The sequence below is a fragment of the Pyrgilauda ruficollis genome, unplaced genomic scaffold (assembly GCF_017590135.1).
Source record: "Pyrgilauda ruficollis isolate IOZ18807 unplaced genomic scaffold, ASM1759013v1 scaffold1, whole genome shotgun sequence".
NCBI classification, from domain to species: Eukaryota; Metazoa; Chordata; class Aves; order Passeriformes; family Passeridae; genus Pyrgilauda; species Pyrgilauda ruficollis.
In genome coordinates this window covers 19624021-19651948 of record NW_024508100.1, presented here as the reverse complement: position 1 = coordinate 19651948, position 27928 = coordinate 19624021, and the positions used below count along the sequence as shown (strand labels likewise).

The 27928-nt window shown below is 39.7% G+C and overlaps 1 protein-coding gene across 2 annotated transcripts in view; it reads left to right on the top strand.

The window, feature by feature from the left end:
* Positions 1 to 1267: 1267 nt before the first annotated feature.
* The window catches only part of KCTD8 (potassium channel tetramerization domain containing 8), a 94571-nt gene continuing 67910 nt past the window's right edge, over positions 1268 to 27928 (top strand). For both annotated transcript variants that reach the window (XM_041459170.1, XM_041459180.1), the window contains exon 1: positions 1268 to 2160. In XM_041459170.1, the coding sequence (XP_041315104.1) occupies positions 1317 to 2160 (844 nt within the window). In that variant the 5' untranslated portion in view covers positions 1268 to 1316. The remainder of the gene's footprint in view (positions 2161 to 27928) is intronic.

Genomic DNA, 27928 nt, shown 5'->3' with positions numbered 1-27928 from the left:
CAATTAATGGTTGAAGCCTCATACCAAAAAAGGCTAAAATGTTCCCATGTATGAAACACCCAGCTTAACAGTCACACTTAGGCCCGGCACAAGCATGAGCACAAATCTGGGCTCTAATATATTCCAGCAGCACAGCCTGGAAATACATGCATCAGAAATCTGGATGCAGGTGAGCTGTGGCTCTCACTAGGAACAGATAAAAATTAAAAACTCTATACTGCTTAAATATAGTATAAATTGAGATGTTTCACAGCCAAGAATCCAGACACTAATGTGTTCCAAATCAGTGTCTGTCATCTGGATCTTAAAGGCAGCTTTTTTCTTCTGCTCTGAATCACCCCAATTCCATCGTCAATCTAAAGAGCATGCTTAGATTCTCTGAAAGTCAAGATCCCAGTGTGCCTTGCCACAGTGAATCCTCACAACATCAAAAACAGCATTTGTGTCCCATCAGGACCCATTAGATTTGTGCCACGAGCACAGCAGAACGCTGGTTTCTTCTGTGCCCTCTATTATATGCCCTCTTCACTCATATTAAAGGCATGCTGATAAAGATGGGCAAAAATGCTGTCATATGCATCCTGCTGGATGGCACTCTTGGAAGGACGACGATCATTTTAGCACTGCAAGTGCCGACCGGAGCGACAGTGTAAGACCGGCAGAGGCATTTGGGGGAGGCTGGGAGATTTTCAACGGGGGAAAAAATTAATTTCAAACCGAAGCCAGCCAGCCAGCCAGCCGAAGCGAGGGGAGGAGCCCGGTATGGGCTTGGCTCTTGCCTGGGCCGAGCCTGGCAGCGCGGCAGCGCTTGGCAAAGTGGCAGCCGGCTCCGGCGGCCGCTCGGCCCCGAGGCCAGCGCGGCTGAGGGCCCCGCGCCCCGCCGGGCGGAGCGGGCAGGACCGGGGGGCGCTCGGGTCGGGTCTCGGCGGGCCGGGCCGGCCCAGAGCCCAGCCCAGGCTGTCCCACCGCCGGGGCAGAGAGGGGACGCCCGGGCCGGGGTCCTGCCGCCCGCTGCCGAGCCGGAGGGCGGCGGAGCAGCGGCTCCGTCCAGGCGCTTCCGGGCGCGCCGGGCGGCGGGGGAAGGAGGAGAAGAAGGAAGGAGGAGGAGGAGGAGGAGCAGGAGGAGGANAAAGGGGATTTTTCAAACCCGCCGTACGCAGCGAGCTCTGGTTGGTGTGGGGGGAAGGAGGAGGAGGAGGAGGAGGAGGAGGAAGGGAGGTGTGGGTGGAGGGGAGGGGAGGGGAGGGAAGGAGGGGTGGAGGGAGGCCGGCTTTTTTAGGAGGGAGACCCTCCTTCGCGGCCGCCCGCTCGCAGCCATGGCTTTGAAGGAGGCGGGCGGCAGCATCCTGCCCATCAGCGACATGGTATCGGGGCCGTCGGGCTCGCCGTTCCCCGAGGTGGTGGAGCTGAACGTGGGGGGCCAGGTGTACGTGACGAGGCACTCCACGCTGCTCAGCGTCCCGGACAGCACGCTGGCCACCATGTTCTCCCCGTGCCGGGGCGGCCCCGCGGCGGCCCGCCAGCTGCCCAGGGACAGCCGGGCGCGCTTCTTCATCGACCGCGACGGCTTCCTCTTCAGGTACGTGCTGGATTACCTGCGGGACAAGCAGCTGGCGCTGCCCGAGCACTTTCCCGAGAAGGAACGGCTCCTGCGGGAAGCCGAGTACTTCCAGCTGGGCGACCTGGTGAAGCTGCTGTCGCCCAAGGTCACCAAGCAGAGCTCGCTCAACGACGAGGGCTGCCAGAGCGACCTGGAGGACAGCAACTCGCAGGGCAGCAGCGACCGGCTTCAGCGGGCGGCGCTGGACAAGCGCTCGGGCTTCCTCACCGTGGGCTACCGCGGCTCCTACACCACGGTGCGGGACAACCAGGCGGACGCCAAGTTCCGCCGCGTCGCCCGCATCATGGTGTGCGGTAGGATCGCCCTGGCCAAGGAAGTCTTCGGAGAGACCCTCAACGAAAGCCGTGACCCCGACCGGCCCCCCGAGAAGTACACCTCCCGCTTCTACCTCAAATTCACCTACCTGGAGCAAGCCTTCGACCGGCTCTCCGAGGCGGGCTTCCACATGGTGGCTTGCAACTCCACGGGCACCGCCGCCTTCATCAACCAGTACAGGGACGACAAGATCTGGAGCAGCTACACAGAGTACATCTTCTTCAGTAAGTGCTGCCCGCGCCCCGGTGTCGTCCCCCTCGCCCTCGTCCCCGGCAGGTGCACCTAAAGTACAGCTGCAGTCGCTGTCCCAAAGCAACACGTAGCTGGAGAGAAATGGGGGCTGCCCCGTTTCCCCTCACTCCACTCTGTCACCGCCGTAGTTCAAATTTCATTTTGTGCTTTGTGAGGGCGAGACAGGACTGCCTAAATTGCCCCGTCCGGTGCGCGGCGTGGGAGCATTTCCCCACGCACACTCTGTGGGGCAGCCTGGGCTGATCCCGCCTTTTAGTGCCGAGAGGCAGCCCCCATATGTCGCGGTGTCCCGGGGAAAGGGTCACTAGTTACGGATCGGGGGGCTGTGACCTCGGGGGGGTGTCCCTGCCCATCTGGGCGGGCGCGGTGCGGGCGCGGCTCCGGCGCGGAGCGTTGCGGTGCTCCCGCCAGCGAGGCGACGCAGAGATCTCCGAGCAAGGAAGGGTTTTAATATTTTATCGCTGCGTTTCTTTCAAGTGAGCGCACTGCGCCTGGGCACGGTCCCCGTGAGGGAAGGGGTAGCGAGGGCACAGCCAACTTCCCAAGGAGCAAGAAAGAGTCTGGCTCCAAGGTGGACGAAAATTGGAAAAGAGGAATTAACCACTCCATGGCCATTACACAGCTCCTAAACAACTTCGCTGGTTGGCTGTGGGTAGCCTTAGAGGTTTTGGGTCACTCGCAGATAGGAAAACCGAGCGATGACGAATGAGTTTCAGTCTGGCAAAGTATGTAGTGCTATGTAGGGCACTGGCTGAGCAGCGGGTTCGGGTCATGAAACTGCAGCTGGATCAACAACACCATCCCCTGGCAGAGATTTGTCTTCGAAAGGCAGAGGCAGCCTTAAACATTACAGATGTGTTTGAGAGTCGAGCGAGCCGGCAGAGGAGAGATGTGTTCTGCATTCACTTCTTTCTTCTCCTGCCTCTGTGTGGTCTCACGCTCCCTGAGCAAAGGAGGGATGAATTGGCAGAGCATCTGCCTGCCTCTCTGGTGAGGTGGGAGATGCAGCCTCTCTCTAACTTCGCTGGTTAGGCAGCTGAACAGAAGCAACTTGTTTGCACTGCAAAACTGGACTTAGGCACGGTGTTTAACAGAGGAGGGAAATGTGAATGATATTCTACTGGGAGGAGAGATTAGTTTGTATTGCTCTATATTGTATAGGTGGTGACTTCCATTTGCTGAACAGACTTGAGTGCTCAGATCAATCTTTGAAACTGGATTAAAACAGTTTTTGAAGATTAATTGCATAACTTACCACTGGTCATATTTCAGTGGGATATGTGAAAACTGAGCACTAAAGGAGCTTCACATTCTCCTGGGTGGAATTCTATCAAGTATTTTACATGATTATTAAACCTTCTTTCTCAGAAAATTTGACATAATTATTTGCTAAATAATAAAATTTCCTTGAAATAGTATGTACTGTTTGCTTATAAATAGATTTGTAGGTGCATAATTTTTTTCATGTGCATTTGTGATGCTCATAATGTCTTGGTTATTTTTTTGTGTGTATGTTACAATGAGGTAGCTGTGTAGAACAGTCCTCCAGTTCACATCAGTGTTCCAAATTAATCCCCAGTGTAATACCACTGATTTATTTGGAATAATGCCAGGGATGAACTGGATGTTGTGTGTCATGATTTTTGTTTTGGTTTTTAGTCTTCAAGCTTCTGATGTGAAAAGTAAAATAGTTAATTACTTAAATTGATACAGTTAACTGAATTTATGGTTTTGCTTAATTTTTCAGGTGAGAGTTTTGTTTTGTTTTACTTCTGAATGCAAAAAAAAATGGCTAAGATAGAAATAGGCTGAAAAGATGTTGGCCATATTTTAATTTTGGTTGCTTGTTATGCATTTAGAATCTTTTTTGTATAATGACTTTATACATTGTTTTACGTTCAGATACATTTCTCTGAAATATAGCAAGATGGACAGAACACTAAAGAAAATCACCAAAATGGGAAGACAAACATGTGAAACAGTGCCTGAAGTAATGCTTTAGTTTTTTTGTTATCTTTTTTTTTTTAGTCTGACTAGATGTCCAATTGATGGTGGCTGTTGATAAAACAGCACTTTATTATAATAATAATAATAATAATTATAACATGCTCTGGATGGATTGCGTGTGTGCTGCTGCCTTGCCTGACAGCTGCACAAGAACCCAGCAAAGGGAGAGCGAGCCTTGGAAGCCTTGTGCTCTGTACCAAGAGTGGCAAGAGGGATCAGGGCTACTGGCTCTCAGCTCTTCAACAGCCTATGCTAAGGCCACGTTCTTGCTCATGAGCAGAGCTTCGTACACAAGAAGAAGAGCAGTTGCTTTTCAATTCATTCCTTACCAAATGTCCCCATGAACCCTGAAGAAGAAGCAGTTTTAGGTGGGAAGTTGCTGATTTCAAGAGCTCTCGTGTTCAGCCCTGGACTGTGTTTTAGAGGCAAAAAAATATCAAGAAAAAAGACTTTAGGGAACCAGTTGCAATTTTGGACAGTGTCTGAGACTTAATTTGGTGCTAGCGAAGAAGAAACCCAGTTTTATATCCCACTGGAAAAAGCTGTACCTGCATTTGCATTTGTTATTCACAGCATGAGCATCTGCAACCAACAGCAACTGTATTATTTGTTGGTCTGTAAGTCCATAACAGTCACGTAAACTTACTTTTCACCATTTCTCCTGAGGACTGTGGACAAATCTGTTTCCTAGTAATGGTAGATAGTCAAGTGATTGGAAACATACATGAGGACATATTCATTCTGCCTGTTTTCTGAGGCCATAAGTAGCTGAATGAATTTCTCCCCAAGAGCTACTGAAGAAAGACAAAGGTTTAATATGTGGTTTGTGAAACATACTTCAGGTCTTTTTCTAGGATCATTCAAACTTTGGTAGGTTTTTTGAGTTGAAATTATCATCTATCACTTTTCTAAAAAAATGGAAATTACTTTATATTGTTAAGCACTCTGGAAGATTAAATTCATCTGCGATACTGCATATGCATTTAACTCATTTATGAACTGCTTAATATCTAGGGACAGATGCAGACTAATTCTCATTGAGGAACCAGAGTTATTTGACACTGCTTACCAGGAAATAATGCTTCAGCCTTTGGCCATGTGTTATGACAAATGCAAAACCAGATTTCCTCCTTAGTATGTATAAATCCTATAAAAAAAAATTAAGTTCTTTGCCCCTAGTGGTGTTGGAGCTATCATGTATGCAATGACAGATTAATTTGTCTACACAGTTAGTACATGGCCAGAATTTAGCCTGTACCTTGCATTGATGGCTCAATTTTGGAAAGTGCTCATAGATCTGTTCCACATGTCCATTAAAAATTCTGTCTCTGTCTCTTAATGGTCAGTTAAAGGAGTGAACTTCTGTTTGGTAGTGAAAAGGCTCCATCAGAGAGTACCACAAACTGATTTTTTTTTTGGCTCCATGCTATTAACACTCTCACCTTAGTACACATGAGGATGACTTGGGTCAGGTTAGTGTAACATGAAATGCATATGCAGTTTGGGAAGGATGCTCAAACTCTTCTGCTGCTTAGTTCCACACTGCCATAGAGGATGACAGATTCATTAATTACCTGTTGATATACAGTAGGTTATGGCCATCACAGAAGTTGCTTCTAACTGGAAACAGGAGACCTCGCTTCTTCCTGTGGCTGCAAACACTGTAACATGTCTTCAGTTAGTGTACATCTTTGTGAAAAAAGGGTGAAATTTACATGTTTAATGTTTTTTGAGGGGATTTTTTTTTTTGTGGTTCATGGTATCTCTCAGTACTGTTGTGTAATGCAGGATTGTCTGTGCATGCTATTACTAGTTTTTTTCTTCTGCAGAATCTAATTAGTCCTAATGGATTTTGCTTTTAACATCTGCTACGCAATGTGACTTAGGGGTGTTGAGAGTATTGTGCTCAGCTGAAAGCTTACTGTGCTGAACTGACATCTTTATTATAAGAATTTGGGGGGAAAATTGGTTTTTTGAAAAAAAAAAAAAAAAAACCCAAACCCAAACAAAATGATAGCAGCAAACCCCCCCCCCCTCCCCACCCCACCCAACAGCAACCGTGAAACCTAACCAACACTGATTGTGTCATTGCATGTAAAATACTTTGAGGTGTTGTAAGTACCAAATCCAGTTCAGCATCCCACTGGGGTAGTGAGGGGTTGGTGGGTTGACAGGTAACCCTAAACTGCTCTTTTAAGGGCAGAGTGCTGTGAGAGCCATCCTGCAGATGGTTACTGTGACCATGTCAAGCTCTTCTTCATCCATTTTGGAAAGTGCTCATAGATCTGTTCCACATGTCCATTAAAAATTCTGTCTCTGTCTCTTAATGGTCAGTTAAAGGAGTGAACTTCTGTTTGGTAGTGAAAAGGCTCCATCAGAGAGTACCACAAACTGATTTTTTTTTTGGCTCCATGCTATTAACACTCTCACCTTAGTACACATGAGGATGACTTGGGTCAGGTTAGTGTAACATGAAATGCATATGCAGTTTGGGAAGGATGCTCAAACTCTTCTGCTGCTTAGTTCCACACTGCCATAGAGGATGACAGATTCATTAATTACCTGTTGATATACAGTAGGTTATGGCCATCACAGAAGTTGCTTCTAACTGGAAACAGGAGACCTCGCTTCTTCCTGTGGCTGCAAACACTGTAACATGTCTTCAGTTAGTGTACATCTTTGTGAAAAAAGGGTGAAATTTACATGTTTAATGTTTTTTGAGGGGATTTTTTTTTTTGTGGTTCATGGTATCTCTCAGTACTGTTGTGTAATGCAGGATTGTCTGTGCATGCTATTACTAGTTTTTTTCTTCTGCAGAATCTAATTAGTCCTAATGGATTTTGCTTTTAACATCTGCTACGCAATGTGACTTAGGGGTGTTGAGAGTATTGTGCTCAGCTGAAAGCTTACTGTGCTGAACTGACATCTTTATTATAAGAAGAATACAGTATTATTTCCTGAAAATGTTGACATGCTTTCTATGTTGACACTCCTGTTTCACATATGCCAGTTTCTGTTTTCCTTTTCTCTTGTTTTTGTTTTATAACAGGTGACATTAGCATGGATTTATGATGCTTATTTTCCACTTGAAGTCACAGCACTTTGAGATTACATTGGCTGCTGTGGAAATTGTCGTAAACAAGTGATAATAATTTTGTAATCAGATGGGGAATAAGCAGTTGGAAGAAATGAATTTTTAGGAGGCAATATGGTGTTTTGAAAAAAAAAAATTTTTTTAATCTGGAATAAATACGTGTAAGACATTGAGGAGAAAAATGAGACCAAGGAAGTTACATCTATGTAGCACATGGAGATAAATTGGGACAATTTACTTTGAACCTGAACCAGAGCATCAAAGATTAGAGTACAAATTTTTAGTGTGGTGGCATGATGTAAAGGATTAAATCAGTATCACAAGCACAGTGTAGAAAAGCTTCAGATTTCTAACAGTTTCAAGATGTACAGTGTTGTTTCTGACAGGACTATTGAGCAAAGCCCTTTAAAGAGACATTTTGTAGGCAGTCCTTTGACTTTGGAAAACTGGTGCAGAACTTCATGATGTTCTGTTTTATAATTTCAGCTCAACTCTTAATACAGTTTAAAATTAAGTAAATAATAGACTGCTTCTTATCTTGTCATTCTTCTGAAATATATGTTCCTGAATGCAAAGGGATGAATCAAAGTGTGCAGTCATAATTAATAATATAAGAATATTGCTCTTATGCTGCCACTTGATATAATGTGTGATAATCTAGTCTACTGAAACTGGTGTTCTGATGTTTGTCATCATTTCAAGCAATACATTTTATCTCAGAATTATTTTAAAATATGAGATTATAAAGAACTTTGAACAGATTTGACTTTCTAATAAAAAATGAAAATAACCTGCATTCCTCTACAGCTGATAAAAAAACACTGCTGCAGTGAAAAACTATGCCAGGAACCTCTTGATTTTTTTTTACACTTCCTTCAAAATATGCATAACTCAATACAATGATTTGTGATCATATTTTATCCATTGTCTCCAGTTTCTGGTCTTACTACAGTAATATCATATTTTGAGTACTGTGGAGCCTTTTAAATATTTAGAGCTGAGTGTTGAAAATGTTGTGTGGTATTTTAAAAATAGAACTAGAGATTAACTAAGAAAATCAACTATCCTGAATATTATATACCAGGATCAATGCTAGATAAAGAATAATCAAGAATTGATGGAAGCAGCTGTTATTTCAGATGTCAGGAAATGGAAACACGTGGGTTTTGATATTATCCCAGACTGGTATTTCTTGTGGATTACTTGGGGGAAAAAGTGACAGTGTTAGAAAAGCTGACTTTGCTGGATCTGTAATATTTTGCAGGAGAACCACTTCTTGGTGTCAGATCATTTTATAGATTTTCAAGGATTTATGGCAGTAGTTGCTGGGAAATGTTTATTTTTTTCACAGTAAGATGAGCAAATCATGTTTTATTTTTTCTTTAGTGTCAACACAAAATTCTAGTTATCTACTGTTCAAGCACAGAAGTTATGCATACAAAAGCTTTATTTTAATATTGTTCCAGGAAGATGATTTAAAATTAAAACATTACTGCTAATAAAACATATTTTGCAATGCTTGCTTTCTCAGTATGATATGACTGGTATTTCACTATGGCTGGCCTTCTTTGCTGCAAATACCACATTTGTTACACTGTGGTGAGAATCTGTGCGGCAAACAAAAATTCAGGGATTTGCACCATGAGGTTGTTCATTGATTGTCACATTAGCCCCTTTCTTGCCATAGTTCCACACACAGGTGTCCAGAAATTAAAAACTGCTCAGACAGCTCCTCAGAGGTCAGAAGTAAGATCCTGTGGAGGAGGGAAGAGTATAAGGAAAGGTCCTCTTCTTGGTCCAGCTGCACACCAGCATGGCCTGCACAAAGCAGCCAGAAGGAATTGCTTGTGTTCTGGTGTGTCACCAGTTTGAGGATGAGCTCAGGATACCCAGCTGGGTCAAGAAGAAAGTGCACAGGGTGGTGTGCATCCATCTCACCCTGCTGGGGTCCTGAGCAGCTCGGGACTGGTGTGGTGCTTAGTGGAGCTTGCAGCCAGCTCAGCATTGTCCTGCATTGTCTCAGCAACTCAGCAGGTCCTGGCTGTCACACGCTGCAGGAGAGGTGAACGGTGCAGCCCTGCTCTGCATTTGCTCCCAGATTTTTCTTCAGATTTTCTTCCTCCAGTTTTGGAGCACTTTACTGTAAGAAGTCTGTTACAGAGTTAAGCTGCCCGTGGTGCGTTTGCAGGGCTTTTTCACACTACAGACTGCTTATTTGGTTGGTGGTTATTTGACTATGACTGAAAAAAGTTGGAGGCACTATACCAGCTAAGATCCTAACCTAACAAACTGATGTGATTTTTATATCCAAGGATGATTCTGTTTCACTTCTCCTCACAAGACATGCTTTTTTCCCTAAAGCATGTGGAGTACTAATGCCACTCAAATCATAGCTCTTTTACAAACCAAGGCACTGGAAGTCCAGTGGAAAATCCTTTAGAAAAATTACTAGGCAAATTCTATTTTGCTTTAGCAAATCAAATGCTTCATGATGGATTTCCTGTGGAGGTTGTTCACTCCAGCTTGATCAAACTGCATGTTCTTTTTCAGAAGAAGTAATTTATACTCTACTTAAAATTCATATATTGAATAAATGTTAGTCCTATGTGTAAAATATCATTCTCAGCAGAATTTGAGTACTTTCATTTAAATGTTTTGTATTTTTAAATTTTTTTTATTTTTAAGCCAGTAATTGCACATTTAGCTTTTATCTCATAAAAATTCAAGAATATTAAGAGAATTAATTCCTTTTTCTTTTTTTTCTTTGACGTAAATGGAACTAATCATATATATAAAGATCAACAGTGTGTGAAACTGAGAATAATCAAGTTCCATTCAAAATTGCAACTTCACTGGGACTGAAGCAACAAATAGCCTTGTGCTAGTCCCTCACATGAAATTCAAGGTGAAATTCAAATTACGTGAGTGGTAATTTGGCTTTGTAACTGTTTCTATTACACAAAATCCTGCCAGGAGTTAAGCAGTGATGGTTTGTAATTTTCAGGCAACTTTAGAAACTGATGCCATTCCATTTTGGTTGCTTTTTATAAGATTTTATAAGCTACACTTATAAAGCATGTTGCATTTTGTCAGTGTACAGAAGACAAACTAAAGGGTGCATCTTGCTGCAAGGTGCAGTTGCATTCGTATCATCACAGCTCTAAATATTTTGGGAACTTCACCAGTAAAAATCATAGTGCTGTTAGTGAGCTTCATGACTCTAGCAGCAAGATGAATTCAATGCTTTAAAAACTTTTATGCAAATACTATTTCTTTGTGAGGTTTCTTGTATGTTGTCTTTCCCAGGGTTGCTCAAAAGAGGAGCTGTGCCTTCAGGGATGTGGAACAGGGTGTTTGCCCATTCCTTGTGCTGTGAGGTGTGCCTGGCCTCGAGCAGTGTGAAGACTGCTCTGAGTTGCAGCTGGTGCAATGATTCCTTCATTAATATCTTGCAGCTGAGAGCAGCTGGGTCAAAATGTAGCTGTGCCCTTTCTCATTGTTCCTAACATGCCTGAACCCTGTGGCAGAGGCTCTGAGCAGGAGGTTCAGAGACAGGGGCTGCAGCCTCTGGGGACTGCCACCACCTCTGGCTTGGCTTTGCACTGCTCCAGTCACGTACCCCGTACCTGACCTGCTTTCTATCCCAATGACATGCACTTAGCAAAAAAAGAAAACTAGAGTAGCTTATAGAATAAAAAATAATAGTACTTTCTTTTGAAGGGAATGCTACAACACTTTTAAAAAACTACTGTGAATAACTCAATGCAGAGACAGCAATTCAGTTACAAGTGCAACTGCTCATGGCACCTAGTGCACTGAAATAGGTATTCTGCACACCTCTTCAGGGACAGAAGGTGTGGGCTGGGAAACTGAGGGGAAAAATCAACATCATCATTGACTTTTATAAATGAAAGTAAAGGTTCCAAGTCTTTGCCTAGCATACATTCAGTTGTATTTAATAATTATAGAGATGTTCTCTTTGCATTCGGAGAAAGATATTATTCAGAAACTATGTCAGTATATTCTATTTTTGGCATAAGCAAACAATAACCTTCAGATGCATTTGTATCTTCTCTCTTTCATGCCTGCTGGGTTTTACCCTTTAGTAGTATTAACAAATATTCCCAAAGAGAGAAGTACTAGTGCTCAGGGACTCTTGTCACATTCTGTTATAAACAGTCTCCTGCAACTTAAGTTAGTAGTGAAATTCTTCTGTATTTTAGTGAATGTAGATGTTCATAGGTTATTTCAAAGATTACAGCTATGTCAGTGTATTCCACAGAAGTTATTGGAAGTGTACTATCATTCCAAAAGCTTTGTATCAGTGAGTATTTTATATGTCACAGGAATCTGTGAAACTCTTTATTTAATGATAGGAGCAAAAAGGCCCTGTATTGCATATATTCATGATTATATAAATAATTTTTCTGCAAAAGGGTTACTTTCATAACCTCCTACTAACAGTTTAATTAAATGAGATTCCCTCTCTTTCGTTACTCAAGTCATCATTAAAACCACCATACTTGCAAAACTATGAGAGTAATGACAAATGTCCAGTTTGTGTATACAGAAGTACTCTCTAACACTCTGGTTCTTAATCCAAGCTTTTTCATTCTCATTGAAACTCATGAATACAAAATAATATGAAAATCAACTACAGAAGGGCTGGAAGGCAGATAAAATAAATCAGTAAAATTGAGTGCCAACAATTTAATTAGTGTAATGTGTAGATAATACAGTAGAGAAAGATTAAAACTAAACAACACTTTTTGCTAGATTTTTTTGGTAAACACATTTTCTTTCCCTTTCTTCTCACAGTCACCCTTTTATAGGCAGTCGCTCGCCAGTATTGTTCTTTTCAGACAGCTGTTACTATTTCTGTTGTTAATGCCTACTGTGGCTTTTGAGCAGTTCTCAAACAAAGCAGAGGCATGGCTACTCTTGCTTTTCCATCTATTTTTGTCTCTTTCCAGTGTTAGGTAATATAAATATCACTCATTCTGTTCTTATAAAAATACCATTATAGAGCTTTTTACAAATGCTGATCAATATTGCTGAAGCTACATGGACTTCAGGGGGGAAAAAGAAAGAACAAAATAATTCAGCTATTTATGATGCAAGATAGAATGGGACTGTTGTCCAAGCAAGGTTGTTTCTGTCCTCTTTTAATTTCAAAATTTTGGCATCAAATCTCACACCTGCCTTTCTGCTTGACTTACCACTGAAGTACCCCTTCTTTGGAGAAGAACTATGTGTAGTTAAACCTTATCATATTTAAAGAGTAAAACAAAGCTCTTTAAGGAATGGAGCTAAGACCACTGTAATTAGCAATCCTGCTTGGACTTTTTACTTTTCCAGGACCCATAGATTGCATTTTTCTGTTACCAATCTCTCAGAAAGCTGTGCTTGTTTACCTATCTTAATGTTGTCATAGCTTGCAAATATAAATTTCTCATCTTCACACTGCCAGTTTGTTTCTGGGGATACAGGAAGTGAAGATAACCTCTCTAAATCTTAGAGAGAGACACAGTCTGTGTGGTTTTGTTTCCCCTAAAACATATGGACTAGCAGATAATGACTTCCTTTGGCTTCAAAATAACCCTGCAATTCTTTAGGATTGAAGGGAAGAACTTTTCAGAACTGTTTGTTATTTAGATGCTTGAAGATTATTAGAATTTTTGAAGTTTTACCTCATAACCTGCTAAGTGTATATCTTCATGTGACTTTCAGCTGTCTAGTAGTTCAGCCTCCAGTCATAACAACACTCACATTTTTATTCCTCTGCTTTCAGTATTTATTTTTCCCACCTGTAGCTAAGGTAGTTTGGTGCCTAAATTTGTGGAATTATGCCCCTAAATAATTGCATCTGAGATCACATTTAATTACAGGAAGCAGAATGTGCTCGTGGCAGAGGAGATTAGGTTAAATGCTCTCTGTCTAATCAGTTCCCCAGCTACTGTCTCCTGGCAGTGCTTCCTTCCTAAATCCCGTTTCTAGGGATGCCAGGAATAAAAACTGCATGGCTGTGCAAGTCCATGTTTCAGAAGATGTTTTGCTTTTCTGGTTTGAGGGGTCTGACGTGGACTTAGGAGCAAGGCTGAACACTGGTCACCCTTGCCAAAAGCGTGTGTGGGGCTCATAGTGCTTTTGGGTGGTCTTGGCAAGGTGGGTGTAAGGCCATGGGGAGCTGGAGGGTGTCTGTGCTGCTGCTTTGGGCTTTGCCATCCCCAGGGGGCATGGCTGGAATGGGTTGTGGTGTATATATATATATATATATACATACATATATATTTATATTTATATTTATATTTATATTTATATTTATATTTATATTTATTTATATTATTTATATATGTTTCCCATGTCTGCTCTCTGTGAACACCAGCAAATAAGTCAAGAGCTGCATCCTCCAATGACCTCTGGCCAGGCACCATAGTCACAGATGTGCTTCAGTGCCAGAGCACTGAGTCAGGGTGGGGGCATTCCACAATTTAAAAACTTGTTATAGCACAAAATACATGATAAATCACTAACTGAGTTATTTTTATGCATGAAAACCAGAGTTCTTGGTCAAAGGCACCAGTAAGACCAGAGTTGCATCTAATTAATATTTATGCAGTGTTATGGCACACCGTTTGTGTTCCTGCAACCATGCTGCTGAAGCAGCTTAAATTCAATAGTAACCTCAAACTTAATACAGTTAATCTAAATATTCTTTGTTTGTCTGCAAAGTATGGAGGGACAAAAGCAGTTTGTCTGCAAAGTAGGGAGGGACAACTGCAATAAGTAATCTGAAATTTAAAACATGGAAAAAATATTTGCTTTTTAGATGATGGCAAATTTTTTAGTTTATAATTGTTATTAATGATGTATGCAAGAGTTTTTGTATTGTCACACATGATGCATAAAGGTACAAAGGAACCTGGAGTGGTTGCTTGGCTGCATTTTCTGAACACAGAAAAAATATTCTGAACATTGGGAAGACATCCTTTGTTTTAAAAAAATATTTTAATATGTGATTTTGAAATCAGGATAATCCTCTGTCATCATGGTGAGATTACTGGCAAAAGTAGTTAACCATTTTAATGAACCATGTAATGAATCGCATTTGAGAATATTATGAGACTAAAATTGACCTCCAAATCAATGCTTTCAATCTTGAATGTATTTTCAGAAAATCCAGTCAAGTTCAGTGAAAATTTCCATCTGCACTTTTGAGTACCAGGAAAGCAGCAGGGATAGAAAAATTTGAATTTAGACTGCTGGTTTGGAAAATTTAGTTTTTCTTATCACCTCCGTGACTGGCAATAAACCACACTTATTTCTTTCCTTCCGTATCCTGTGGTTATAGCATAGGTTTAACAATCCAGAAATTGACATTTTTTGAAATTCACCTTGCTTTCTAGCAGTGGTTAGCTATCATTCATTAATTTGCTCAACTGGGTCAGTTTGTAACAGTGAAAGCAATGCTAGTAAAAGCTATTTATTATCAAGCAGTCGTGTAGCAAGACTATTGCAAATTACTAGACAATTACTGCTGGTCCAGAGCATGTTGCCATAATTTGAATTCAAAAAGGTACATGGTTTTAGACTGTGGATCAGGAAATTAAGTGTTAAACATTACATATGGTAGGCACATAAAACTCAGCCTTCAAGCTTCCTAATGGACTTAAAAGTTCCTTGACAAAAGGCAAAACATTTCCTCCATTAAGGATGTGTTGGAACAGCCTGTGCAGTGATGCTGTGCGTGTTGTGCGTCCTTTGAGGCTTTCAGGACTTGTCTGGATCAAGCCCTGCGAGCCTGATCCAACCTCATAACTGACCGTGCTTTTGAGCAGGAGGCTGGACTGCTCCTGGGTTGTCTTCTGGTTCTCTTCTCTGATGTGATTTACATTGACATTGGCTACTTGAAAACACTTCTCAGAAAAGGGCAAGTGAACTGCTGCAGGTAAATTAAGTAGATGCTAGAAAGCCATAAATTCTGATTATTCTCAAAGTCATAAACTTCAAAGCTTTAGCTTTATGTTTTCTTTTTACTTGCATAAGTGTGTCCTATCAGAATGGAAATAATTGCTTCAGGATAAAGTTTTTTGTAGGACTTTCTGGCCCAAATTCAAAGCCATAGAATTTTAAATATGCTATAGTTAAGAAAGTATCTGAAAAAGTAATCAAACTACTTATTGGATAACGCTGTCGTTATTGATCATATGTTGCTTGAAGAAAGTACTGTCACAAATTTAGAAAATCACCACTGTTCCAAATAATTTTTATTGTCATTCTTTAGAGATATTCTTGTTCTATCTCTCATACAGGTGGCAGACTGCCTTGGATTTCTTTGGGTTTCTCTCCATTTTGATGGTTTTAATCAGTGTTGAGTTCCTTTATTGTGATATATTTTTTTGCTGCTGCTTTTCAGCTTCTGTATTTTTCCCCTAGCATAGCTTGAATCAATTTATGTAGCAACTGCAAAAATGCCAAAGAAAATTATTTTGGTAGCCTTTTTTACTATTGAAAAAATAATAGTAAAGGAAATATGAACAATATGGAGTTACTTTTTAGCAATACACTGTGGAATGGATGCATAGTGTAAATACAAAGTAATTAATTATTAGGATATTTCAACAGTTTACATTTTTTTCTTTTTTGAAGTTTTAGTGTAAGAATGGAACATGAGGCACTAGTAACTAGGATTATAAAAAAAAATGTTGGATATTCCTCTTGCTTTTCCCACATTACTGAAAAGATTGACGAAGTGATGTAGCTAAAGGTTCTTTGTGCTGTTAAAAATTCCCTTACGACAATAAACTAAAACAGAAATATTGTTTGCTTTGACTGACACCTAATAGTTAAATATAGATACATGTTCATAGAGAAGCAGCATAATAAAAAGATCTTAAGTAAGTTCTTGTGTCAGTTGTAGGTTGTCAAAACACTCAATGAAATTGTGTCAGTTATGCCTAGTAATATGTTTTCTTCTCCAAAGTTATTCTTCTAGGTGGGGCATATGTTGTTAAGGTACAATGTATTTCTGTCACTATTTATTGCAATGGAGGGATTGGGCAGTTTGGTACAGATACTCCTGTTATGAGCTCACCTACATCCACTTAGGGAACATCTGGATGTCTTGATGGTGTCAGCTAGTCTGTCCCTCTGTGTCTTCATTAAATATAAATCGAAACTTAAGTGACATGGTATTCAAAATCCTTTGGGTTGTGTTGTGTGAACTTTCAGTCATTGATGTAGCTTGTATTCTAAAGAGGGTTTTATTCAGTATGATATGGAATATCTGCACCAGCAATATGTAAAACTCTCTTGCTGCAGTTCTGGAAAGAAGTCAGCAACAGTGCTAATCAAGTGTTTAAAATTCTTGATCATAACGACAGTAATATAGAGATTACAACAAGTTGTAAAAATACTAAATAATATAAAGGTGTTTATAATCACTGGTCTTTATGAAGGCTCTGCAACTTTTGTAAATTTATCCTGTGCTCCACTGGCTCATGTCATGTGTACTTAACTTCATCTGTACAAAGATGGTCTGAGCAAAACAGGTCAAATCCTTTGCATGTTCATTGAACAATTGTAGGTAATTTCACGGGACATAAAACTAAGGAAACTGGGGCTGCATGGAAGGGAATGTTTGGAAGACAAGAGAATATCTTCAGCTAGTACACAAAGTGGCAAAATCCAAAAATTTCTGATTTTCTGGTCTTGCAGATTGCTATGTTGCAATGTTTTCCATATAACGTGATTTAAAGAATCGAGTCTTGAACTGTAAATTTGCAGCAAAATATGTGGCAATTAAGAAAAAGCTCTTTTCTACCGAGAGATTCCCACCATTAAATACTGTGGAATTTTAGTTTCGCAGAGTTACACCAAATGAGGCTGCTGGGACTAAGGGTTCTGCTGAGTTTGTCTGACATGATGCAGTACCACCTAATGGAATCCATTGCAGCCTATCAGGTCAGGGATTTTCCTTGAAAGGGGGGGCTTCTGTGCTTTACCATAAAGTGGAATGATGAATGTTATGAATATCATGAATCAGTATTCAGAATTGATGGAAGTCAATAGAACTTCATCTGCCTTTTGTAAATGCTTTTTATTTTTTTTTCCTTTGTATTTTTCCTCTTTCTTTGTTATATTGATTTTCCACACTAGATGGCAGTGCCTTAGCACTAGTGCATGACAGGGGAGTTGATTTAATTTATCCAGGGGGGAAGAAATCCTTCTGTTTCGTGTTTCCTTCTACATACATAGCTTAAAGAATTGCAGGTGGGAGACTGGATTTTGGTGAGCCACATATAGATGGGCAAAGAAAAATGCAAATTTTTTTTTTTCCTTTTTCTTTGTACAAATGGAAGTCTATTCAAGCTGATCGAACCAGGCTTGCCTTGGCTGGATGTGAGATGAACTGGGGCTGTCTTTCAATGCCATCCCCAAGGAATCGCATTCATGGAAACTTCAAGTGAAAAGCTGTATTGAGTTAGAGCTGAGAGTGCAGCCAGACTCTGAGCAGATTGCCTCACAGTTTTGAGCCATATGTTGTCTATACTGAGAAATCAGTGAGAGAAAACACAGCTTCTTTCTCTTTCCAAGAAAACCAAGTGCTGGAGGGGTGGTGGTGGAAAGCTGGGAGGTGCTGGGTTGCACCTAGATATTGCTGTTTTAGTGCTGGAAAACTGCTGGGGCTCATAATTCCACCTGTAAACTGGGATGCAATCCTGGATTGTGTGTTAGTTGAAAGACTGGAAGTTTGCTGACTTGTAGTATTTTAACTAAAAGGTTATTGGAATGAAGATTGAGGGACACCATATTTGGAAACAAATGGGCTCTGGAAGAGTAAATGTGACAGAAAGAGGTGAAGGCTAAAAGCTGGAAGTTAGCAGTTGGAGTTCAATTTCAAATTAGTAAACAATGTTCAAAATTTATGGATGAGGTCCATGAAAACAGAGGGTTATTAAAGCAAGCAGCTGTCTCTATTGTTCATATTTGCAACCTTCTTGAAAGAAAACCTCCAGTTAATGCTCTGAAAAGAGGGGACAGAAGTTTTTAAAACAATAAATACGAAGAGATTCTGCAGTGAAGACAAAAGAAATAGACATATCATTATCAGGAGAAATTAAATACCTTACAATACAAGAGTAGGAAAAAAAAGAAGACACCTGACATAGGATTGATTGATTCTATGAGGAATAGATGAAAGGAAGAAGGTATAAAAGCTCTTGAAAAAATCCCAAAAAATTAGAAAGTCAAGAGTTGTCAAAGACATTTTCTTTTTGTAAAATTTATGAAGACTATTCTCATGGTTTGTTCAAAAATAAGATGGCTTCAAGTTTCTGTCCAATTTATACTTCACAAAGGAAAATTTGATGCAATAGCTTCACCTTTTTCATTGGAGTTAAACATTTAAAAATCTGGAAGGCTCTTGCCTGAGGCTGGGAAGCAAACTGCCATGAATACATTTTCTTAAAGAAAATTTAGCTTAACTTGGTGGCTCCTGGGACCTCACTGCATGCATTTCCTGCCTTATTTATTCAGGGTTTTTTTTTTTTTTTTTTGCTACATCCCTCCTGAATGAGCTGGATAAAGCCAAATTGAAATACAGGAAAACAAATTTTCTCTTACTTTTTCACTGGATCTGCCATAGCTGAAATTTCATTAATATTGCTGGAAGGAAGGCAGGCCGGTAGATGTTTTTCTGTCTTCTACTGCAGCATTCACAGAAACTGAATATTTTTCCAAAATATGCTGCTATTTTCTGTCATTTTTTGCATGTCACAGAAAGTGATAGACCTGTCTATAATTTATTACGTAACTCTGCCAGAGCAAAAAGATGCAGATGGCTTACTATAAAAATGCAATTCAAATTATATTTGATAGTACTGCTTAGATGATTCCTTGCTAGTTAGGGGAAGCAACAAATGGTTCTAAGTTGGAATTTGGTGCGGGAAAATGAGCTTTAGTCCTGGGGCAGTTACGTGGGAGGTAGAAGTTGCCAGTTCTTTAAATCAGAGAGAACAAATGATTGAGTATAGACTTCCCACCTCCCAGATGAGTTTTCTAACTGCCAGGTTAGATTGTCTAGGGATGTACCTATTCTGTTTTTGCAACAGGGATTTTTTTTCTTTCTGAATTTGAATATCAATATCTTCCCTCAGAGATTTTCATAAAACAGAAACTTGCCTTCCAATTAGGCCTCTCTACATCAGTAGAAAGAATGACATGGGGTTTGAGAAAAAAAAAAATATGGACAGTATTACGCAGAAATTTGAACTTGGGGATATTACTTGATTGTTTTTGTGTCCTGTCATGGCTGGTTCTTTTCAACTTGTGGTGGATGGTAAAACTGGGACTTTCCTTTGGCCTTTGGTGCAAGGAGTTTTTTCAAAGTTCTCAGTTTTCAAGACTGGATTATAGAGAGTATTCAGGGGCAGGGAGGCCCACTGGATTCCTGTAGCCATTCTGTAGCCATTTTCCCCTTCATTTTTTAATCATCCATGCCCAGCACTTGGCAAAACAGAAGGAACCCTTTTTTTTTTTTTTGTTCCTGCAAGCTGAGAGAAGTTCACTCTAATAGAAGATTTTTATCTTGCGCATGTGTTCTGATTGAATCTGAACAACACATGAATGCCAGGATACTTCAAACCACCCAAATGATTTGTCTTTACTCATATTCATGATTTAGTCGAAAGCAGGAGGTTTGTCTTCAAGAACTGGATTTTGTAAGCATAAGGATTACCCTTGTTTGTTAAATGTAAACACTTCTGATTAAAACTTCTATTTCCTAAAAAATCATTGTGCTCTTCTAGATTGTTTTCTTGGGTTTACTCTGGCTGTGTTCCTGAAAAACAAACCCAAACAGAATGCCAACTCTGTCCAGTTCTGATAATCAGGCATTCACAAAGAAAACATTACAGATGTTCTCTTTAGCTAGTGCTGCTTATGGGTTTATACTACTGCTTCCCTTTCCCACTCTTTCGTTTGCCTCCTGATTCTAAAAATCTAACTTCACCACAGGAACAAGAGCTTTGCAACTCCTGCCAAATTAATGTTAGCACTTCTCATGTGGCAGCTTTTATGTCATCCCCTTGATCAGGTTTTGTAGATTCTACTTGAATTACTCCATCCATTGCCTGGAAGATATCCTTCTGACTCACTGGACTTCGGAGAAGCATCTTAATCATAATCTCAATCAATTTTGAATGGCTTTGCTTGTCAGACACTCTTGCAAAATACTCATTAAGTACTCCTGCTGTCTTCCTGATTTTTGCCTCCTCTCTCTTACTTGGACATATGCAGCTTCTTTTCTTCGCTTGCCATTACAAAAGGATTTGCACTGGAAGTGACCTTAATGAGCAGGGACAACTTTCACTAGACCAGATTGCTCAAAGTCCCATCCAGTCTGGTCGTGAACACCTCCAGGGGTGGGGAATACACAGCTTCTCTAGGCATCCTGTTCCAATGCCTCACCATCCACACAGTGAAAAAATTCTCCTCGATATCTCATTCTTATCTAAATCTACCTTCTATTACTTTAAAGCCATTTCCCCATGTCCTCTCATTACGTGTTCTTGTAGAAAGTCCCTCTCCAGCTTTCATGCAGATCCCCTTGAAGTACTAGAAGGGGAGTTCTCCCTGGAGCCTTCTCTTCTCCAGGCTGAACAACCCAAACTTTCTCAGCCTGTCCTTCTACAAGAGGTGCTCCAGCCCTGTGATCAGCTTGGTTCTAGATTTGTTCCAACAGGCAATAAAGCCACTAAAACCTCATTTGATGAGACACTTAAAAGTGCTTACTTTTCTTTACATATTCTGACTTAGATGCATGGGAGAAACACCAATGAGATACTCTCAAGAGGTCAAAACAGCAAAAAAAGCTTTTACTGGCAACTTAGAAAATCAGAGAACTTTGGCAAAAGCTTTTGAGCAACGTTCAATCAACTTAAAACATTCCACAGAACATTAGATTAGCCCATTAAGCTTAGCAAACTCCAAGCCTGTCTGACTTTAGATTTCTCAAAATGTTACTCAAAATTCTGAGAAGCGATAATTAGAAAAAAATAGAGATACAGAAGAGATACAGAAAAGAACAGACATTAACTACCACTCATGATTCCAGTTGTGTTCAGCTGATAGAAATTCCAAGAGGAGAGAGGATCAAGATGTACAGGATGAGGTTGGCTTTCTGGGTTTTGAATGTGCATTGCTGGGTCATGTTGGTCATGCTCCTCTTCAGAGGCTTATAAATGAATTCATTATGTTTTCCACTGTGGAACTGTTTCTCTTTTACATTTCTTTTCTGTTTTGGGGTTTTTTTGTGTGCATTTTGGTGTTTTTGTTACTATTAATTAAAACATTTCTGTTCCCTTATACAATTTCTTCTGACTGGAATATATTGTTCTACCAGCAGTTGAAGACTGTGTGATTTTTGTGTTTAGTCCACTCTATCACATTTTATTTAAATTGTAGAAAAATTAAAACCTTTAGAAGACATCAGCTTTGGTTGTTTCTTAATTGTCTTTGTTTTCTCATTTCCATCATGCCCCACATATAGAAAACAGCTGGTTCCCTTGTTGGCATTCCTTAACTGTTACTTCCTGCAGTCACATGCTGGTTTAAATAAATGCAAGTTCTTTGGGTGGCACAATAGAAACAAGAGATTGGTATTTTCTTTATAAAATGCTATGCTTCATTCTTTTTCTTTCAATTCATATTTTTTAATAGGGGCTGAATTACACAGTTTCACTGTTTATGCTGTCTTAATTTATTCTATTTATGAATAAAATTCTGCAGCATATTCAGAATTATTTACTACTTTTGTTTGCTGCTGTCGATACAATTCCTCAGTCCATCTCGAAAAAACTGAGTTGTTTGCTAGAGAGAAGGTACAGATTCAACTGGAGAAATGAGAAACTTCTTTAGTCTGCAGAGCTCTGTGACTACATTCTGCTGGGGGCTCTTCAACAACAGCCAGTTCAGCATTTTTCATGCTGTCATTTCAGCTGCCCTGGGTTATTCACAGTCAGTACCTTGGTCAGCAGTGTCTGCAGGTCCCTCGCTGGTGCATAAGGACCCTTCTCATCAGGTGCAGCCACTTCTCTAGAAAATTCAAAAGGGAGATTATGGGCAGCAAGATACCCTGGGATGTCCAAGTTCCCACCAGCCCAGCTCTCTGGTGAATGTTTTCCTGCTGTACAGGCAGATGCCTGCACCAGCTAAGTCAAGGCAAGTTTAGCCCTCTAGTTTCTCATGCAGGCTGTGGCTACTATTGAAATCTGTGTAGGGGTTTTTGTTTTGTTTATTTAGCAAATTCCTATTCCCTTCAGATGTGGAGCAGTTATGTCACTTTTTTTAAAGTGGAGACCTGAGGATTGACATGGCATACTGCTAAAAAGTTGGTGCATGTGGTAAGTTGTGGCTGGCATTGCAGTGCACAAGTAATAAAGCTCTATGCCTTTTTGCTTCTTAAGGCAGACACACATACAAAAAGTAGGCAAATGATTAAATAGCAGCTAATACGATGTTGGAGTCTATATTTTTTCCTTGTTTTTTGCAGTTTTTAAACTTTCTGCCTCATTTCAGAAAGTCACCAGAATTTAAGTGGGCTGTCTAATGATTGGAGCAAAGTTACTGAGGTACATGTCCTTCCCACTGTTAGAGGCAATAATTTACAAAACTGAAATGTAATAGTATTTGTGCTAATATTGCTACATCCTTATGTAGTGAATTTTCTTATCTTTAAAAAAAGTTTCTAAGAAGTAAAAAGGAAAATGGCCAATTTTACTCAACTTGAAAGTTATCCTATTAAAAGAATTTTAAATGCTATCCTAAGAATTAAATACCTATCAGCTATTTCTATTACTTATACTGTGTCCTGTGGACTTGATTTTCCAGTTTAGGTATGTAATTTTAGCATTGCTTCGTTGTCATTTTAGCTTTGTGAAATTTTATATTGAAGCAAGTGTTTATGGAAAATACTGTTCTCTACAAAGATGACAAGAGAATCATGAAGCATTAAAATTCAAGAGGAGTTGTCTGAGGGGGAAGGGAACAATCATATTCAATCATGCTATTTCTTAAGAAGTCAACAACAAAAGACACAGGATATTTATCTGAAATGATCACAGCAGTGTATACAGACAGAAGGCAAAAACAGATCTGGCATTTTAATTTAAATATTCAAAATGGCTGGTCCTGTGGAACTTGTTTACCACTGTTAAAAAGATTCCTTTTCTTCCTTTGGAAGCTTGTTACAGTTTGGGATGCTGCATGTTGGCATTGGCTGTGCTGCTCCCCACATCTCTATTTCTGACATTTGGATACAGTGAGTACCCTTTGCTGGTGCTGTTTCTCATGAGGCAGGCATGAGCAAAGCAGGCTGCTGTCCAAGGACGGGTTGTGAGATTCTTCTTAGAGACAGAAAGTCAGGGCAGACACAGAAGGCCGGAAACAAGAGTAAGGCAAGGTGAGAGAAAGCATTTTTATTTTCTAAATGGCTGAGAATGACTTAATTGATCAACTGCTAATACAAAACCCAGAACACGATGGAGTCATAAGTACATTCCTGTTGGACTTTGATGGACGTGCCTGATATTTATCATTTTGGGTCTTAGTGTACTCACTTCTCTCTTTGACATTTAAAGTATCAGTGGAATTAAATCTTGTAAAATGAAACATCCACCCTAAAACATGCTCTTTCATTAGCTTTAATCTATATCTTTTAGTACCAGTCACTATTTATTTACTGTATCAGAGAGACCAATTAAAAATCTTTCAAAACAGCTAGAGAAGATTTGTTTGATGCAATGAAGAGACAAAACCCCAATTCCTTGTTTACTTCCCAAATCATATTATAGATTTTCCTCCATTCTTAAACACATATCATGTATTTTTCCTCCTTTTCGTTTGCATTTTTAAAATCAGTTTAAGTTGGGGGTGATGTTAATTTTTATTTTAAGCATTTGCCAAAAATCCTTATGCAAGGGTTGCTGAATTTGTGTGTAATTCTCCTTTCCCTGACTGGAGGGTGGAACTTGTTTCTGAGTGTGATGGTTTTTAGGAAAATAAATAATGAATGCTACCTCACACCTCCTCTTTGCTTGCAAAAGATTTTGAATCTTCCTGAAACACTTGGCTCAGTGGTAGATTTGGCAGCATCAGGTTAACTTCATGATCTTAAAGGTCTTTACCAACAAAAATGGTTAAGTGATTTTATGACATTGTTTGATTTTCTAGTAAATGAAAATGTGTGAAAAGAAAAAAAAACCCACCTGCCTATTAAGTTTCCATAGTAACATGTATGGAATATTTGCAGAAGTTTGATTTTATTACATGCTTCTGTTATCTGTGTGAATAGAACAGTCTGGCATATGAATTTTGCTTCAGGTTTTACTGGGTTCTGACTGGTCATGGCCATACAGGCAGCAATCAGTGTGACATGCAGATGAAGGAAGTTTAGCTTTGTGTTGTCACAGAAGCTTTTTTCATCTGCTGTATTTAATGGAAGAGCCAGTGAAGAGAGCTGCAACCTTTAGCTTCATGTTGTTACAGTTCTCTTATGAAAAATGTAGCATAATATGTAAGGTTTGAAAACCTGTTTATTTTCCTTAACTATTGGAGTTGTATATCTTTGTGTTTTAAAATTGCTAATATTTGTTGCCCAGTTGGTGACGTAAGGATGCTCCTTATTCTCTTCTCTGGAATTGCAGTCCCTGTAAAGTAGTAATTCTGGGTCTGGTACAATTCCTGCAAATACAGCAGTGAGCCACAAACCCACACATTCATGGTTGCTTAAGTAGTTCTGCTGAGGAGGACTATGAAGGATTAGCTCTAACTGAGGTCTGCCACAAATCAGTCTCAGTCTGCTTCATTTTTGCTTTAAAGAGTATTTAAATTAATGAGATACAATAATAATTTTATTTCTGTGAGCTAAAATATAATTGATCATATCATAATGTGGTCTGCAAAGATTAGAGATTCTTAGGTCTTTCTAGTGTGGCTGTGTGGGAGTGGAGTGATAGATATTCCTCTTATCACAGGTTAAGTCTTCCTTTCTGTAGGTTAGTAGTGAATCTTAATTTTATATATAATACTGCATCTCCTTTTATAGGAAAGCAATCAATTATCATACAGAATTGAGTAAGGTAGATTATTTCCTCTCTCAATCCTCATTTAGGAATACATTCTGTATCTTAAGACCAAGGTTAAAGATAAAATAGCAGATTTCCTCTAGTGACCAATTGAGACACCTATAGCTTTTTCTTTTACTGTTCTCTCTGTGCAACTTCCAGCTTTACTAGCTGGCTTGTAGGCAAGTAGGATGGATGCAAATGTGGGAGTGATGTTCCAAATTCTAAAGAGCTGATCTTTTGCATTTGTAAGTAAATGTACATCATCCTATATCAATTTAAATGTACATCTGCATGAATTTAAGAACTATCACTTTGTTCATTAGCACTACTTTTGTTGGTTAGAAAACACTTTAAAATGTCCAGCCTTCTCTTTAGACAATTTATTCTTTTTAAGTGCTGCTACTGCTACAGTTCACATAGGTCTTCTTCCACTAAAAGAACAATCAGATGTTTTATGTGTTTTGGTTTGCTAGGATGCACAAGATATGATTTTGTCATGTGCTATTATTTGATTCCTCTGATCTCTAGTAGATCATTTTCTGCATCTGATTCTGTTTAACTGTTCATTTTCTGAAGAAGGAGAGAATTGTATAGATTACATTTAATGAGTTTTTATTGTTGCTGTGGCTTTTACACGTTTTGGGATAACATTCATTATTTTCACAAAGCCAAATCATCCAGACATTATTTTATCTGATTAAGATAGTCATGTCTTTCACATGCCTTGTTTTCTTCAGATGACAAATTTCTTGTCATTAGTGCAGCAATCAGTTCACTTGCTAGTAGTATTACATTTCACCTCATTACATTTCACACTGCTTTGATTCTTTGATGATCTTTTGGTCCTAGCTTATTAACTTGTCTGAACCCTCTCTTATTGGGAAGGTTTTTCTTCTGTTTCTGGGTGATTTTTCTTGTCTATAGGCTGCTGTGTCTTTTTATCACAATATTGCAACCATGCTGCAGCCTTCACAACTTAAAGATACGGGACAGTGTGGCCAGGTAAATGCAAAGCTGCTCTTTTTTTTTTTTTTTTTTTTTTTAATATAAAATTCACAGAATCACAGTATCATTTAAGTTGTAAAAGACCTCCAAGATCATTGAATCCAGCCTTTGACTGACCACCACTTTGTCAACTACACCACGGCACTAAGTGCCACATGCAGTTATTTCTTAAACACCTGCAGGGATGGTGACTCCACCACATCCTTGGGCAGTCCATTCCAATCCTTGAAAACCCTTTTTGTGAAGAAATTTCTTTTAATGTCTAACCTGAAGCTTGTCTGGCTCAACCTGAGGCCATGTCCTCTCATCCTGTTGCTGGCTGCCTGGGAGAAGAGACTGATCCCCACCTGACTACAGCATCCGTTCAGGTAGTTGTAGAAAGTGATAAAAAACCCTCCTTTTCTCCAGGCCAAAAAATCCCAGCTTCCTCAGCTGGTCCTCACAAGCCTTGTGCTCCAGACTCTTTCCCAGCTCTGTTACCCTTCTCTGGACACACTACAGCTCCTCAATGTGCTTCTTGTAGTGAGGGGCCCAAACTGTACACAGGATTTGAGGTGTGGCCTCAGGTGCAGGACCTAGTACTTCCCTTTCTATAAACTATGTTTTAACATGTCGTTTTAGTGGCTACTTGAGTGGGGTAGTCCAGATACTTTTTCATATAGCTTTAGATCCACTGTTGTTTGTCATACTGTGCAGATGTTTTGACAGCCAGTCTTCACTGGGGATTTTTTGCATTATTTTTATAAGAATGTAAACCTATATTTGTTAAAGAATATAGGTTTAGTGTTGGGGAATACATTTAAGAATAAGTTTTGGACATCATATATATGTGTGCGTGTAAGTGTGTGTGTAGACATATATATATCTTATCTCAACACCAAAGATTACAAAAGAGAAAAAGGAGGAAGGATTCTGTGAAAGGCAACAGAAAATCACTGACTGGCATTTTTTGGTTGTGCAGCAAAACATCAATATGTTATAATAACACACAGGCTCTACTTTCCATGTGTTTATTCCATCAGTATTTAACACTGACAGCTGACATTCTCATTAATCTCACTTTATTTTATGTAGTATTAAAAGGAAATGTAGATAAGAGCTGCTGACTATGGGATTTCAGAAGTTTCTTTTTGACTGTTCTGGTGCATAAACTGCTGAGCACTCTGTAGCTATAAAATCTCCTTGCTCTTTGAAATTGCCAGAGCTACTACAGGAACAATGGGAAAAAACACTTAAAAACCCCAAAACTCCAAACAACTAAATACTGTAAAAGAAAATTCCTTACAATGTGATTGTCATAAACATCAAACACAAAACAAATATTTTTCAAATTTTGAGTGCAGTTTTGTTTTTCCTTGGGAAACATAGTTTTCTGTTTTGATTTTTTTTTTCTTTGGACCAATGCCCTGATCTTGTATGTCAGGTGTTAGCAGAAGGTAAGAGAAAACATAATGAATGCCAGAATGAACTGTAGGTAAGATTAAGTTGAGAGTAAAGAGCATCAGA